Source organism: Accipiter gentilis, chromosome 32, assembly GCF_929443795.1.
Source record: "Accipiter gentilis chromosome 32, bAccGen1.1, whole genome shotgun sequence".
NCBI lineage: Eukaryota > Metazoa > Chordata > Aves > Accipitriformes > Accipitridae > Astur > Astur gentilis.
The window spans coordinates 16,116,944-16,134,015 of NC_064911.1; the positions used below are offsets into that span (position 1 = coordinate 16,116,944).

General features: G+C 39.1%; 1 protein-coding gene across 1 annotated transcript in view; it reads right to left on the reverse strand.

Moving 5' to 3' along the window:
• IL1RAPL1 (interleukin 1 receptor accessory protein like 1) overlaps nucleotides 1–17,072 on the reverse strand; it is a 729,989-nt gene that overhangs the window by 155,465 nt on the left and 557,452 nt on the right. Inside the window, exon 6 of the mRNA XM_049834719.1 lies at nucleotides 7,218–7,292. Coding sequence (XP_049690676.1) covers nucleotides 7,218–7,292 — 75 coding nt within the window. The remainder of the gene's footprint in view (nucleotides 1–7,217; nucleotides 7,293–17,072) is intronic.

Here is a 17,072-nt window from a genome sequence, read left to right on the forward strand (position 1 = left end):
CCCTTCCAACTCTGCCTCACTGAATGATACTGCTTGAGCACTTCTATAAAAAGCAGAAGATAATACTTATATTGACTAAATTTACTTAAATTGACTAAAACCCCCACTGCTGTTATTGCTGTTTCTGATACTTCATGGGCCCCCCGGTTTTCCATGAGTCTCTCCCATATGGTCCTCACTGAGCCTACAACAACAGGGCTTGAACTGGTTGAGGTATGTAGCTATTATCATTGACAAAAAAAGACAATAAAATTAATAGCAATATAGAAACTGTCACCCGGGTCAGAGTTAGGTAAATATTGTCCGTACATGATTTTCCGAAATGGTTGGTTTACATTTTGATGTCTATCTCTGTAGGGAAAAGTGATCAAAGACACTTTTTTTTTTTCACCCAGATGGTGAAAGCATACATATTCTTCATCCATCTACACCACATTTCAAACATTTGAGTTTTCATGAAGCAGTCTGCAGTTAAATCATTAACTGTGCAAGTGAGCCTTTAAGCAAAGCTTTTTCCATTGAAAGTCCTACGATTTGACTAGGTGAGTATATGAAACTGAACTTTAGCCCACAAATTATACGATATTTATACAAAATATTTTAGAACAGTGAAGTTATGAATTTCTCAATGAAAACTTTCTTTTAAAATATTGGTTTGTTGAAAACTAACTTTATACAATTAATAGTTCAAACAGAAAAAAAAAAGGACATTTTTTTTTTACCTTTTCAAAACACCCCTAGTTGTTGTGTGAAAGGAAAACCCCAGCTCTCAGATAAATAAAAAAATAGATTATATGTGTGAAGAAAATTTTGAATTTACAGTTTTGTTTATTCCCATGTGAAACTGGTGCCCATATTATGTTAAACTAGTCATAGAATATATCAAAGAACCAAAGTGTCCAATTGAATCACATGCTTTAAAAAAAGCTCAGTTTGGTTTAAAGAATGTTGGTGTAATCAAAGAGATAAACTTAAAAATCCCTTCATCATAATTAAAATAAAATCCGTTCCTATTACAGAGTGAATATAGCATTTAGATGAAATGAGCAGAGGTAAAAATTTATAATTGTAGATATTCTTTCATTTAATTTTCATCCTGAAAGGAGGCACAGATTGCTAGTTAGTTCATATCACTTGAGTTAATTTATTTATACAGCTACTGATTAAGCTAGTTAAGGAGGGCTTTTACGATTAACAAGGTCAATTTGTGTGGAAGATTTTAATGACAACACAGCACTATAAATGAAGTAGCACTCTACTCTCCCTGATGATTTACCTCTGGAACTTCTTTGTATTCTTACTTAAGAAGTAATATATTAAAAGCAGTTTTAGTGACATTTTTTCTTGAATATGCATGGGGAAGGGGGAGAAAGAAGCAAGCACCAATTAACTAGGTGATAACAGTCAATTTGATTTTCTTGAAATAATGCCCTAGAACAAATAGGAAAAACATTCATTGCATATTTGCTCACAAGACATTTTAGTGTTGGATGAAATTCAGGGAAATGCATTTCATTCAGATGACAGAGAAAGTGTTTAGGTGCCTGTCCAAACTTACGGTTTAGGTCCATTCATATAGTGCTGGAAATCCTTTATTCCTTTTTTCTTTTCTCTAACATCAAGCCTAGCTAAAAATAATTGAACAATTGCTTTATTTTTCTAGGTGAACGTTGGCATTTCAAGTTACAGCCTTGTGCAGAACCAGAAAATGCACTGAAAAATGGAGAGGACACCGGTTCACTAGCTTGTGAGGTGTCTAAAGTAATTACTGTGTGTTTTGCATTTTTTTAATTCCGATCCATTACTGCCTGTTGCGGAGGCACACCTATCTTCTTTAGTAACATGAAGATGGACTAACTGGATACTAAAATCACATTTTCTCAAGTCAGACTAAAAGTATTCTTCCCGTTTCCTTGAGGAGGACAGATATTTGACAGTGCTGGTGGGAAAAACAACGTTACCTGAAAGACAGGCAAAACTGAAAAGACTCAGAATTTGCCAGTAGAGAAAACAGAACATATTTTATATATGAATATTTATATAATGGATATGATATATTTATATAATAAATATATAACATCTACATGAATCTAGAGTTAAAAATGGAGTTATTTGACGTTTTAGGATTTTTCATGTGTAAGAAACAAAGTTAATTCCTTTCGGAACAGGTCTGAACAGAAAGGGTTGTATTTTTATTATTATTACAAGGGGTTGTTTTATGTTAGCAGGGATTTGTTCATTTGATTTTGTTAGCGCGTTGACGGTAAGAGGAAGAATATTGTGGGATGCGGTTCCTTGGGTCATTATGTTGTTCTTCATTAACTGTGCCTTGCCTCCCATTCATTGCCTGCTTTTCTCCCCTCCCGGGCATATGCTGCTGCCAGCCCACAGAGTGGCTCAGGGGAAAAACACTCCTCATCTGCTTATACTTCCAAGCTTCCTGCAGGCTGCATACTTCTGTAGGCTGTATTTGACATAATATTTTATCTGGAGTCATTGTTTCCAGAGAAGCAGTTTCTATTGAGGTCACCACAGCTACCTAAGAACCCTTTTAACAGGAGAAAAGCTTAAAAAGAAACCAGTATTTTTACCCTTGCAACAGGATTAAGTTATCGATTACAAAATTGGAAGTGAAGTTACAAACAAAAAACATTAAATGCAGAACAGGGTAAGTCGGGAACTAATCTTTCTTTCCTCATCTAGGATTTCTCTGCTTCGTGCTTTGGCTGTCTCATGCTGTCTTTTAAGAAAAGCCTTTGAGAAATGAATTTCTCCTTCAATTTCTATCTTGTGCTGCTATCCTGTGCTTTTCTGGTTCCTATTCAGTGTAAGAAAAAGAGATCTGAGATGAGGTCTCCAGATTCCTGTGACTCTCTAAGGTCGCTCATGGAGGCGATCGGCTGCAGGGCAGGCGCGGAGCGGGGGATCGTGGCGTACGGGGGGATTCCTGAGCCGGGGAAACCCCAGGGGAGCGTGGAAACCTGCCGGAACCGGCAGGTCCGTGAGGGAGAGCAGCTGACGAAGCGTGGGCAGGGCCACGCGTAATGGCGGCCGCTCCCCCGCTCCCACCAAGGGCGGCCCACGGGAGGGCGGTGAACAGAGCGGGCAAACAGGCCGCGGCGTGTCAAGGCAGAGCGCGGCGCGTCAGGCCAAGGCACGGCGCGGCAGTTGGCGTGGAAGAGTCCCTCTTCAAAGGTTGGGCAAGTCCACCCGACCCAGCAACCCTGGGTCCACACAAGGACCACACAACCCAGCACACGGCTCTGTGTCCGAGTGGAGACCAGTGATGAGTGGAGTTCCTCAGGGGTCGGTACTGAGACCGGCACTCTTTGACGTTTTTGTCGGCAACATGGACAGTGGGATCGAGTCCACCCTCAGCAAGTTTGCTGACGACACCAAGCTGTGTGGTGCGGTCGACACGCTGGAGGGAAGGGATGCCATCCAGAGGGACCTGGACAGGCTTGAGAAGTGGGCCCGTGCCAACCTCATGAAGTTCAACAAGGCCAAGTGCAAGGTCCTGCACATGGGTCAGGGCAATCCCAAGCACAAGGACAGGCTGGGCAATGAGTGGATTGAGAGAAGCCCTGCAGAGAAGGACTTGGGGGTATTGGTGGATGAAAAAAACTGAATATGAGCCAGCAAAGTGCAATAGTAGCCCAGAGATCCAACTGTATCCTGGGCTGCATCAAAAGAAGTGTGACCAGCAGGTCGAGGGAGGTGATTCTCTCCCTCTACTCTGCTCTGGTGAGACCCCACCTGCAGTACTGTGTTCAGCTCTGGGGCCCCCAACGTAAGAAGGACATGGACTTCTTGGAGCGAGTCCAGAGGAGGGCCATGAAGATGATCAGTGGGCTGGAGCACCTCTCCTATGAAGACGGGCTGAGAGAGTTGGGGTTGTTTAGCCTACAGAAGAGAAGGCTCTGGGGAGACCTTGCAGTAGTCTTCCAGTACCTAAAGGAGGCCTACAAGAAAGCCAGAGAGGGACTTTTTATAAGGGCATGTAGTGTTAGGGCAAGGGGTAACGGCTTTAAGTTGAGAGAGGGTGGATTTAGATTAGATATTAGGAAGAGGTTCTTTACTGTGGGGGTGGTAAGGCACTGGAGCAGGTTGTCCAGAAAGGCTGTGGTTGTCCCCTCCTTGGCAGTGTTCAAGGCCAGGTTGGATGGGGCTTTGGGCAACCTGGTCTGGTGGAAGGTGTCCCTGCCCGTGGCAGGGGAGTTGAAACTAGGTGATCTTTAAGGTCCCTTCCAACCCAAACCATTCCATGATTCTATGGTTGCAGTGCAGCCATGCTTAACACTCTCCCAAACATCAGGTGAATAGCAGGACACCTTTCCTACAACCAACTGCAGATAGCTTGAGCGTGATGGGAGCCTGTAGGCTCATAGGATTGAGGCGTGCAGATTCTACAGCTCTCGTTTCTTTCCTTTTGTCTTAGCAAGTCAAACTGCCGTTGTTTGCTTATGCCATAAGACTCTACCAGTCACCCCTTAGAGAACTCCTTCCTTAACGTGCAATCACCTTTTGGTCTGATGCTGTTTTACAGAAGCCATGCAACACAATAATGCAACAGGTCTGTGGTCCCGTGACATTAATTTTAATTGCTGGTGTATAGAAGAGACCAATATATATCCGCAATAAATGTCAGATATCTCTGTCACTCAGCAGTGCTAGAGACTAATTAAATGAGATATGCCTGGAGTCTTCCCACCTTGATCTAGACAGTGCATGGAGGTGCCCTGTTTAAGAACTGAACTCCAGTAGCTCCCTCAGCAGCAAACACACTGGGGTTCTTGAGGGCTTCCTCAAAAGTGTGCCCAGCACCACTCCCCAGAAGCCTGCCAGCAGGGGAAGATTTTGAGGTGAACCATCACTCCTGACGTTTCAGCACACCATGTGCACCTGCAGAAGCACACACATCCCTGTAAATCGTAGATGTGCCCCCCCAGGGCAAGTCCTGCCTGACACTTGCAACCTGCTTCATTTCCAACTCAAGGTGGAGGACTGCAAGGTGAGAAGTACAGAAATGTGGGGGGAGAGCGGGGATTACCCCAGCTCCCCACCTCACCAACTGGTGACCTGCTAACGAAATCCCAGACTACCTCAAGCTCCTACTTCCTTGCTCTCCCTTTTCTGTGCCACCCGGGCCACTTCTTCCCCTTCCACCAACAGGTTTATTTTCCAAATAAGGGACAAAACCACCACCCCGAACACATTCTGGAGGACTAACACGTTTTCTGGCAGTGTCTAGACCAGTCTGCAACATGTGGTCACCCCAAGCCTCAGGTGGGTGGCTTAGGTGGCTCTCTAAGGTTTGACCAAGTGAATTATTCCAACATTAAAATATTTTGTATTTTTTGAAGGGTATGAACTGGCCCCCTGAAAAGAACGCTAGCTTTCCTCAGTGAAAGTGAAACATAGACCTTTCAAACATTATCCAGCAGGACCGAGACATTACAACTAAGAGTGGAACAACATAATTTTCGTGTCAGGGAACTATCATTTTTTTGCACTTACTCCAGTTCTCACAGGCTTTTGAACAACAAATTAATATATTCCTGTAACTTCTTGATATAAGGCTAAGTATTGTAGCTTCACATTCGTTTGCGGTCAGACTTTCCCATCTGTGTCTGAAAGTGACATTTTCAAATTAACTCCTTCATATTCATCAATAGGTATTTAGTTTTCTGAAAAGTGTCTTTTCCAAGCCCAGCACTTCTCAGATAATTTAATCTGTTTCTCAGAACTATGAGAAATTGAAGATATGATTAATTCTAAAAATCATAGATAAAAAGCCTCTAGCTAGCTATTAATAATTACAGTCTTATTGAAATAGTCTCACCTATGCAGTATATTTAGCAAGACAACATCAAAGCCCCAAAAGGTTCTGCCATTTTTTTTTCCCATCAAAAATATCTCAGTAAGTAACACTAGTTGGGAAAAAATGTGTGGAGTCACTTTGCTTTCTCTTCCTTAGGCTTGTGTTCAAATGAAAAGGTAAAACCATCTAGGATTGTCATAAAGGAAAAGTTTTCTGAGTTGGTATATCAGAAACAATACGTTCCGAACAACAGAAAGCAGCTATAGAAGGAAATATGTTACATCTCCCCCTTTCTATACAATTGTTTCTGAAAACATTGTATATCAGCATGTCAGAATATTACCTGAATAGCATGAATCATTTTAAGTAATATTTTATGAATATCAAAACAAAGATTAATTATTCTCTGGCCACTATTAGCCATAAGCTGGCAAGCACCATAAAATGTTCTGCCAAAGACTGTCAGAATTAATTTGCAAGCCTTCTGCTTTTTCTGGTGCTGTGCTGCAGAATGTACCGAGTTTTGCTTGCTTTATTTCTTTTTTTTTTTTCTATGAGATTTAGACAACCACCAGATTTGTTTCCATTTTTTCCCTGTAGCTAACATGCTAGAAGATCTATCAATAGGTTACTGTTCTGACACAAAAGCATAATTCCAGTGTAACCTACTGAGGACTGTTTGTTTCTTACAAGTTGCCCTCTGTGTCAATCCACAAAGGAGATGGATTGTTATATCCTGCAAACCGTAGTAACTCATGCACTTAGCTTTGGAGCCTTAATTACCTGCATGGTGGTAGGAAACCAAAGTGACAAAACATACCCACTATCCACTAGGCTAGAAAAAGTGAAACAAAATGGTTTCTTCATGCATCAGTTTCTCTCCATTAATCTTTACATATATATTCATACATTCAGAATAATCAGATGCTATTATGTTAACTTCTCACTGTTTGCTGTATGTTTTTAGACCAGCGCAACATTTATAATTACAGAACATCTTTGCAATTTCCTAAGTAATCACCAAAGCAGTCTCGCAAGCAGAATTTAAACCACAAAATCCTACTGAATCCCACAGTAAATATATATAAATATACAGAAAAGAGGAAGTTTAGCAAGAAAAGCTCACGTACACTTATAACTACAGACTTTCAGCAAAGGTGAAAACCAGCATCATTAATATTCAAGAGCTTAGTATTCAGTGTTAATTACTACCAATTTTTTCTGTGAACAACAGCCTTCTAGACGGTGTATGATACATCTCGGCATGGAAACAAAGTATGCTTAATGCCTTTTCAATGAAATTATTAATGCCAACATACCATCACGTGACCATCATACATTGACACATCCAATACCTTCATAAAATTTGAATAGAAATTATGTGTTTGCTACTTACCTAACTGGGTCTCCTGAATTGTTAGCTTACTCTCCAAGGGGTGTAAAAGCTTTGGTGGTTTATCTGTTAGTGGTGCTAGAAAAGAAAGAAATTCACATATATAGTTTTCTGATTATTATTGGGTAGAATAAGACTTGATTTTATGCCTATTGTTTCAGGAATGCTTCAGATTTTTCTTTTGTTTAAATAAAGTTCACACCTTCAGTTGCTGTTAATGTTTTTTTTTTAGAGAGTAAATATAGCACCAAATTTAGAATCTTTCACATGCCAAGGTATTGAAGGCACTTGTGTTAAGTCATCTCTTTAAACCCTTACAAAAAACATGCACTGACATGTTAAAATTTTGTATTTTCATATCTATTATCCAGCATTTCATACTTTGTTATAATATTCAATTACCTTTCTATTAAATATAGTCATTAACAGAGAAATAATATAAACTAAGTTACTGTAAAACAATTCTGAATAGTTGATGAAAATTTTACTTAAAAAGATATTACCATCAGTGAAAATTTTGAAAGTGGATTACTAGAAAAAGGCTCAGTTCTCAAAATCCAGGGGATGGGTACAGTGAAATAATGTCAAGATTCCTAATACGATGACTTCCCTCCTCCCTTTTGATCTACCCTGAAATAATATTAGTTGAATTGGAAGAGTTTGGTAGTGGTCAAAACCTTCTGAAGGTTGTTGAAGTGTGTTCAATCCATGCAGCTAAATAGTGCTGCTATTCTACTAGATTCATCATCTGTATACTTAATTCGCAGCAGTGACATTGATTATTACTACTTTTGCTGTTGTTAGCAAGTGCACTCTTTACTGATCTGACAGATGAGTGCATGTTATATGAAAAAAAGAACATTCATTTATTTTTTTCTTTAAAATTGATAGTAAATGTTCATGGGAAAGCTCCAACTTTTGTAGTCACTTGGAACATTTTGATATTTTGCCTTTCAACTTTCAGTCTTTAACAGAGATTATGGGCTGTCAGAGATTTAAAGTGCATTTGACATTTTGATATAACTCTATAATATTTGTTCCCTCCAACTTGTCAAAATCACTGTTCCCTTTCTTACTGACACACACACATCCACATGTATATGGGTTTAATCTACTAAACACACTCATCTCCTGTCAGCTGAATTGCAGGAGAGCTTTAGTTGCATTCTCTTTACTATGTTTCCCCTGCTCTTTGAGTAAATTATCAATGCCCTTTAAAATCTACAGTATTAATTTGAACTGTGCACCAATTATAGAATGGCTTCATTATCAACTCATACATTTCTGCTTTACAGAGGTTTTCCTTTACCTGACCAGAGCGTAAACCCACCCAGTTGGTGTCTGGGATGTTGACCCATCAGATCTAGGACTGAATCAGAATATCTCTTCGAGGATGGGAAAAGAACTGGATTTGGTCCACATACCCTCTTTCAGTTCATTCTTCCAACAACAGCTTCTACTCTCTACAGGAAATCATTCTGCACTACAGACTTTGGAGAGAGCCACAGCTGTGACAGACTTTTTGGCAACATCTCTGGGTTGTTACTTTTCTTTACACCGATTTGAATGCTTTTTAGCTCTCTTTGTCTCTCTCTTTTTTTTTTTTCCTTTTTTTTTTTTTTCCTTGGGGGCTAAAGTGGGTGGAAGGGAAAAGGATTTGAAATATATTTTCCCTTAAACTGCAAAATTAGTCATTCCCATTTCTTAACTTCTCTGTAAAGGCTCATAATTTATCAGCACATTGACATTTTTTAAACATCATCCACTATGAATTTAAATTTAGTTTTGCAGTTCTGTCATTCTCAACAAAATTACCATTCATCAGATAATGTCTTCTGAGTCACTGTTGTTCTAAATCTGTTTTGAAACTCTTTGAGCAAACAAAGTTCTCTCATTGTAAGTAAAGATATAGTAACTGGTAGAGTTAATCTGAATGCAACAAATAAGTAGATTATAAAACAGTATTTTTCTCAGTTTAAGCAAAGATTGACATTACTTTTGTGGTCCTGTACTTCAGGTCTCTAAGAGGCTTCCTACTTTTAAATGAATAGGCACAGGATATTAATATATGCAGATAAATCATCCTTCAACAACAGTATGAAGTTATTATACAATTTGTGCCCAGTGTAATTTTCCCACAGCTTGTGAGGTTCAATAGATAATTTAACAGAGAAAATGTTACTGAAAATAATAAATTAGACACATAACTGATGTATCAGAATCACAGGAACATGTGGACTGGAAAAACCCTCTGGAGGCCAAGTGGTCCAACCTCCTGTTCAAAGCAGGTCCAATAGAACAGGTTGCCAGGACCTCACCCAGTCACGTTTTGAACATCTCTGTGGATGGAGATTTTACCGCCTCAGGTGTTCCAGCTCCCAACCACCTTGTGGGATGCACTAGACTCAATCCGGTACATCCATGTCTTTTTGTATGCCGGGGACCCCAACATTTGTCACAGCATTCCAGACGTGCCCTCACCGATACTAAAGAGATGCGAAGGATCACCCTCCTGGACTTGCTAGCTAAATTCTTGCCAACTTGCCTTTGCCAACTCATGCTCAACTTATTGTCCACCTGGGCTACCAGCACCTTTCCTGCAAAGCTTTTTCCTTTTCAGTCAGTCCCTGGTTCTGCACTGCTGCGTGGGGTTTTTCCACTCCTTGAGCAAGACGTTGCATTTGCCTTTGTTGGACTCCATGACTTTCTCCAACTTATCAAAGTTCTCTAAACAGGAGCCCTGGCCTCCACTTTGTCACCCATTCCACCCATTTTGCTGAGAGTGCCCTCTGTCCCATCATCCAGAAGTACATAAAAACCCTAATCGACATTAAAACAAAGATACACCAGAGGTGAACTGTGTTGTATATTTATTTTAAAGTGATAGTTACCAATATTTGTGGCCAGGAAGAATTCATGCTTAATAAGACAGTGCACCTCTAAGCTCTCTAAATTGAGGCAAATATCGGTATTTCAGTGTTGCATTTCCTACTGATGCCTACCAACCTGACGCTGTTGTGGGTATGTCTATACTACAACCAATCACATCTCCCAGGGCCAATTCCTTCACCCATCTGGAAAAGAGAAAGCATCCCTGGGTGTTCTGCATTCCAGAGTTTTAGGCTATAGGGAAATACTGTGACTGGGAGTAATATAGGCAAGGAAAATAATTTGAATAACTTTGTATACTTAAAATATCAGATTTTCGAAGGTGATTTGAAATGTGCCCTCAGTCGATCAACACCTTTAGTGTCTGTTATTTTATCTATTTTTTAGCCTACAAATGTATGAATGTTTTCCTGGCAACTAATCCAGGTGGACCGAGGCAGAGGTGGGTATTTCTCCAGCTGCCTCTCTCCCTTTCAAGTTTACACTCTCCCCAGATAGCAACTTTAATGGACAGCAGAGTTTCTGCAATCCTCATTTAGTTTAGAAACTCTGAAGTAGACCTATGCATCTGCTACAAGCTGTTTCATATCTTTCAAACCATGGGGTGCTAGTAGATCAACCCACCATGCAACAGGCTATTCAAAATTAATACAATTTTCAGATGGATATATTGAGGCACAATTATCTACTAAATTGAACAGCAGAACCAGAATTTAATCCTTTCTTCCTAAGCTTTTACTAAATAGCAAGAATCAAACAAAAATTACAATTACAGCTGGTCTCTTAAACAGGTTAAATACTTTTTTTAAAAGTGAATAGATGGAGGAAGGCAATAATTTTCATGTCCTACAAAAATATCCATGATTTCAAAGCACTTCCTGTTCTGTACTGTATGCAAAGAACCAGAACTCTTTTGACTGTGTTTAAAAAAAAATAAAGAGATGGTCCTCTTCCCACCAGGTAGTAGTTATCAACATGGTTGTCATCCAGGAGGAACAGAGTGTTCCGATTCCTATTCTTGCATGAGAGAGTTCTCAAGTCTCTTGGCAAGAATCTTCGTTCTTGAATATTATTACCTACCGATGCATGTGTGCACTTCTCCCTCCCTCTCTCCCCCTTCCCCCCCGCCTTTTTCTCTTCCTGTCTTTCTTTCTCTGTCACTGCCTTTTTTTTTTTTTTTTTTTTCTTTCCCACTTAAGAGTCGAGAACCTTATCCCAGACAAAGTTAACCAAAACTGGTACATTCCTCTCAAAAAAATAGGGTTTGACAGGTCAGATTCTTTCAATGAAAAGCTGTTGGATCATAAATCAAGTTTACAGCCCACCTTGTATTTGATTTCTGAACCATCACTGATGAATCGTTTGAAAAAAAATAAATGTGTCAAACTTGTTTTTCATTTGAAAGAAACTAAAGTTTAAAAAAAAAAAATAATCCCAAGTAAAGTAACCGATTCTGAAGCTGTATTAAAAATATCTGACTTCAGGAGATACCATTCAGCTGCAGACATATTGATCCTACTCAAAGAGGAAGTGCCTAAATTCACATTCCATGTCTATCAGATTGGCTGTACATTTAAAACATATTGAACAATTTGTCTTGCGGTAATGAAACTGAGAGCCACCACAATCAGTCACCCAACTGGAAACTAGCCAGAAGATAATATTTTTACATCAGCCACCTACTTCCATACTCCTCCTTCTAATCTGCCGCTTTAGCTATAGATGTTTACGGTCACATGATACATTTGCTCGCTGCAAAATTCTGTTATTTGAAGAGACCAGCCACCTGTTAGAATTTAACACAGCTAATGAAGAAAAGCGTAATCCAAACGGTACATCAAAATCTGGACATCAAAGAAGGAACTGCCTCAAAACCCACAAGCTTTATAATAGAAAAATAATAATTCCAAAGATCTATGGTTATGTCTGTTTTACAAAGTGCTCTCAGATTCGTCCTTGCAGATAGTAATGATTACAAATAATTTTCTTTTTTTTTTTAGAGGCACACAGGCCTGTGTGGAGTTGTCTGCACTTCAGAAAGCCAGTTATTGGCTGGACACTTCCCACAAGGACAAAAATTCACAGGAATGGCTGCCTTACCTGGCCAGTCCGAGTTTTCTGTATTTCAGAACAGTTCTTGTTCAGCTTTTTTATTGAACTAAAACTTACTTTCCGACGATGAAAACCCTTCTGATCTTTCTGAGATTTGAGATAATACAGTGAGATTCAACCTCTTATGTTTATGAACTTAGACCATTTTTAGAAAAAATGACTGATGTCCCTGGAAGATATTGCAACTATAGCACAGGATTGAATGGGGGAAAGAATTCATTAGTATGCTAAGCAAAATGTTCCTATACTTTGAAGTCAAAGGAAACCAGAGAGATGGAGTTCTTCTCTTGAAGTCCACACCATTTCTTTGAATTCATTCTGCAGTTCAGGAAGATTCCTCATCCCTTAGCTTGCCCCTAGAAACTAAGAGAATTCCTCATTACAATCTATTTTCCTGATGATTTTCTGAGCCTGGGTTTCTTTTTGTCCTTTCTTCATTCTGCTATTTTTGGCACAGGCAAATGACCTCGGGGACAAGGCACCTCTGTCAGAAGATGGATATTAGGTCTGATTGACTATAAAGCTGAACCTTCAGGCACTTAGATTGCTAAGTGTCCACTTCATGAGAGGGGTCTTGAAATAAAGCACTGCCATTGGAAAGCCATCATTTATGAAAAGCTGCCGTAGATGGCAGTATTTAGGAATCACAGGTAATTACAAGAACAGGAGGAAAAACTATAGTATTTCAGTTGATAACTGCAGTACCTTGGAAAACACTGATGTATGCTTTTGGGTTGCTTTTTTTTTTTTTTCCCCCCCAACAGTAATGTCTGTAAAAGAAATAATGCAGTAGCAGTAGTCTACAGTAGGCTGCAATAAAATTAATTATGTGCAGCCTGAACCTGCAGTCTTGAAACACTAATATACACAGTCACTGTCCAGATGAATATTAATATTGAGAACTCTGAGGTTCCTCAGAGCAATCGTGAGCAGAGCAAAACTTAAGTAATGCAATGCAAGGATGTTGGGTTTTTTCTTTATTTCTCCTAAGTATAGCCCTATGCATTCAGATATATCACTAGAGAAATCACTGCCTTTTAAAAAATAAATACATGGCAAGGTCTTCCGTAAAAAGAGAATCCTTTATACCTGCTTGAGACTTCTAACAACCTTAAATCTCATTTCTCAGTTACAATCAGGTCAGTTTCCATTCGCAAGGGCATCATTTAAAATCACGTATGCTATGAATTGCACAGCAGCCCTGTAAGAATATTCTGCCTCACTGTGTGAACAAGCCTGGTTATACCCTGAATCAAGCGGTTCAAACCGAGGGCAGATACGTATAAGGATAGTAAAGATACGTGTGTGTGAAGCCATAGGCATATGACCGTAAATGAGCTGCCTAATGTGACTTAGTTATCACTATGACTGATTGAAGATCAGCTTTTATCTTCTGAAATGTTCCCATGAATCTTGCATTGAGAGACAAAAAGTCTGCCTCTTCTTTCAGTTTATGTCTTTCTCATTGTCTTATCCTTACCACATACTAAAAAAACCCCACCCAACCCTATCACTTCGAGCATACAAATGAAAACGGTCTTTATTTCTCGTACCTAAACCTTTCTTCTGATGTTTTTCCCAAACTGAAGTTACAATCCTCAATTTTTTTACATAAGAAAATCTTCCTAAAAGAGCTATGCAATGCATTAAACAGAATATTAGGACTTCCTCTGAGAAAGTGCAGAAGCAGATAAAATGGTAACTAATAAAGAGGCCATTATTATGCAAAAGTTTCAATGATGCATATTGAGAAAAGAAGAGGCATTGCTAAAATGAAATATTAGAAGATGGAAAGACTATTTCCAAGAAGTCTTTTAAAATGTTTTGAGCTTGTGAGTCCCCTGTGATTAACAACAGGTTGAATACTGGAGGAGAAGAGCAAATGCAGCCAGATGTTGGCGTTGTCATTATCTGCTCATCTCTAATTGAATCTGATGTGACACTTGTGCTACCCCTATGATTTCAGAGAAGATCTATGTATCGCTCTTTTTTTTTCTGTTAGTTTTCTTGAACACACAGTGACATTTCCCAGTGGTCTCCAAGGAAAAAGTACAAATAATCAAAATGCTGTCATCACAAATGTTAATGCAGTCTTGAAATACAAAAGAACTAAGATTATAGGTAGTTAAAACTACTGAGTGAAATATCAGCCTAACATCTCGACAGTATTGGTCTCTTTGCGTGACAGATTTAGAATTTATATTTCGATCTTACAAAGAGGAAAGGAAGGAATAAAGCAAGGCTTTGATCCTAAAAGACTTTCTATTATAGGGACAGGATTCCCCCTCCCCCACAAAAAAAGAAGAGACCCAAAATACAAAAAAAGCATAAAAAAATATTAAAGGATCTAAACTATCTAAATTATATTTTTCTCTCTCTTGCATGAAGTTCCTCTGCATTACACCACGGTTTCTGTACAAAACTAATCCCTAGAGCAAGAGAATGGAAATGAGGTTTTCTCTGTAGGTATATGAAAAGGATGTCATGCTAAAGCTTGATCTGTCTGTATGGGCTATTAAATTTGTCCCTCCACTTCCATCTAAGAGACATCAGATAATCTGAACACCCCCCCCCCCCCGAGAAATAGTGAACAAGTTGTTTGCTGCTGTTGTCGCTATAAACGAGCATGATATATTACCTGTGTGTTAATTAAAATAAAAGCTCTTAGCAACAGAATGAAACCATGCATCCAGGACAACTTCTAGCAGGAGATTCTCTGAGGTTTCAGTTTAATGGTGAAGCTTACCAGCATTTCATTCAGCAGGAATTTTGTCTGTTTTGCCATGTGTATAGTGCTGGCTCATACGAGTCCTCTAGGTCAAAAGAGCCATCTCTCGTCCTGCCAGAGTGCCCTAAGTGGATGCTTTGCGTAACCATTTTTCTACTTCTGGAGGAGGGCACCCACACCCGTTGCTTGTCACACGTGCCAGGGCACTCTTATAAAACATGTCAAAATGAGAAATGGCATTTTGTGCAGTCTCGAACTCTTCCTTCTGCCCTTCTAGTGACAACAACTAGCAGACAAAATAACCTGAGGATGGAGAAGACCACTACAGTTGGCATGTTTTAGTACTCAGGCACTATGCTCCTGGTTTGACTTTGGCTTTTTCTCCGATTTTATCTACATGGAGCTTTCCCTAAAACATCCTTGTCTTTACTACTGTGTGAGAACAGGATGAAGCACATCCAGTTCACCTCAGTTAAACCGTATCTGCTGCAGTTTCTGCTATTGTTTCTATTCCAAGACAAATAAGAAGTTCTGGGAGGCTGTCTCCTAGCAATCTTAAGTCTGGAAGCCCATACTAATGTTTTTTGGAGGGACCTACATGGACCATGACCCTTACTGTAACTACTTGTAGACATACTTATTTGCAGTTAGAACACATGAGAGTATTTTTTTGCTCCTATACCTACATGTTAGGTTATGCCTTTGTTTAGAAGAGGCTTCAGTGAAGTGGTGTGTTGTATAAATCTTGTATAAGGCTTGTGAAACAAATAGAAACATGTGCAGTATTCTTAACAACTGGGCTACCTGAATACATTACATATTCATGAAGCTAAACAGAGAGTTATATAAATCATGAGGTTTAGGCAAACAAGTAAGAAAAGCCAGACTCGCACATTTCACATCAAGCAAGCATTCTGCAACACACACTATTAAAAATTCTCTGCATATCATCATAGATTTCCTTTTCACATAGTTCCCTCAATCTCTTCTCTTTTCTTTTTTCTCTAGGTTAAAATATAAAAAATTGGGGGGGACGGGGACGGAACGGAAAGTATCATAAGGTTATGTTCTCTGTGACTAGACCAAACACACATTGTCTTAACAATGACTCTATTATTCTTTATGGAAGAAAATCTCATTTAATTATCTGATTAATTAGGGATACCTACATTTTCTTGTTCAGCCTCACTTTCATGCTTTCCAGTTGAATCTTAGTGTTCACTATTATTTCTCTTTCTCAATCTTTTCCCAATCATTAAAATTTTTCTCTGAAATTTATCATTAGTTTTCATTTTTGGTCTATTATTTTGTATACCCTGTCTCAGATTTAGATTTCAAACTCAAGTAACTGGAGTGTATTTTCCCTCATTTAAAGTCATTTATTGTAGGACACCGATATTTGGAACCGAATAATAATATGCGTGAATCTGTTCCTGCCTTGCTCTTATTAGTCTCTCCTTTTTAGAGAGTTAGGGCAGACAGTTCTTGGAAATACTGTAGCTCATGACCTTTGAATACAAATTCTAGATACTCTATGCTTTTTTTTCATAATTAAATCTTTCTGCTGATAATGCTGACATTTCAGAATAAGATTTCTCAGCCTCTGAGGAGGCCTTGTAAAGGGAATAGGACCTTATGCACCCTGACCACTTCAACTCTTCCAAAGACCTGACATTTAAAGGCCTTGCAATTAAATTTTTTACATATTGCATGGAGTTTCCTCTTTCAGGATTTGTAGTCAACCTTTTAATTCTGTTGCTCTATTTCAAAATCATCTGATTTAAAAGGTGACCTGCTCTCATGCTCTCTGTTCCGGTTCTGTTGTAGACCTGCACACCTCTTTCATTTGTTCTCTGAGTCATTTCAGTGATTTAGTCTTCTGAATCTGTCTTTGCTGTGCTAGAAATTTGGACATACTATCCTTTCTTGTGGCCCAAAAAGTAAGTGTGAAAAATCCATAATTTCTACTTTTGTGAACACTGTGAAGGCTTTTTTTTTTGCTTTCTGTATTTCTCTTTGAGTGCACATTAGCTTTCCTGTCCACTTAGGCAGCTACTTCTGATCTGCTCCATTCGAGCAGGCTTTTTTGCTTTTAAGTTGAGAGATTTTGGACTGTAAGAAAGCAAAGG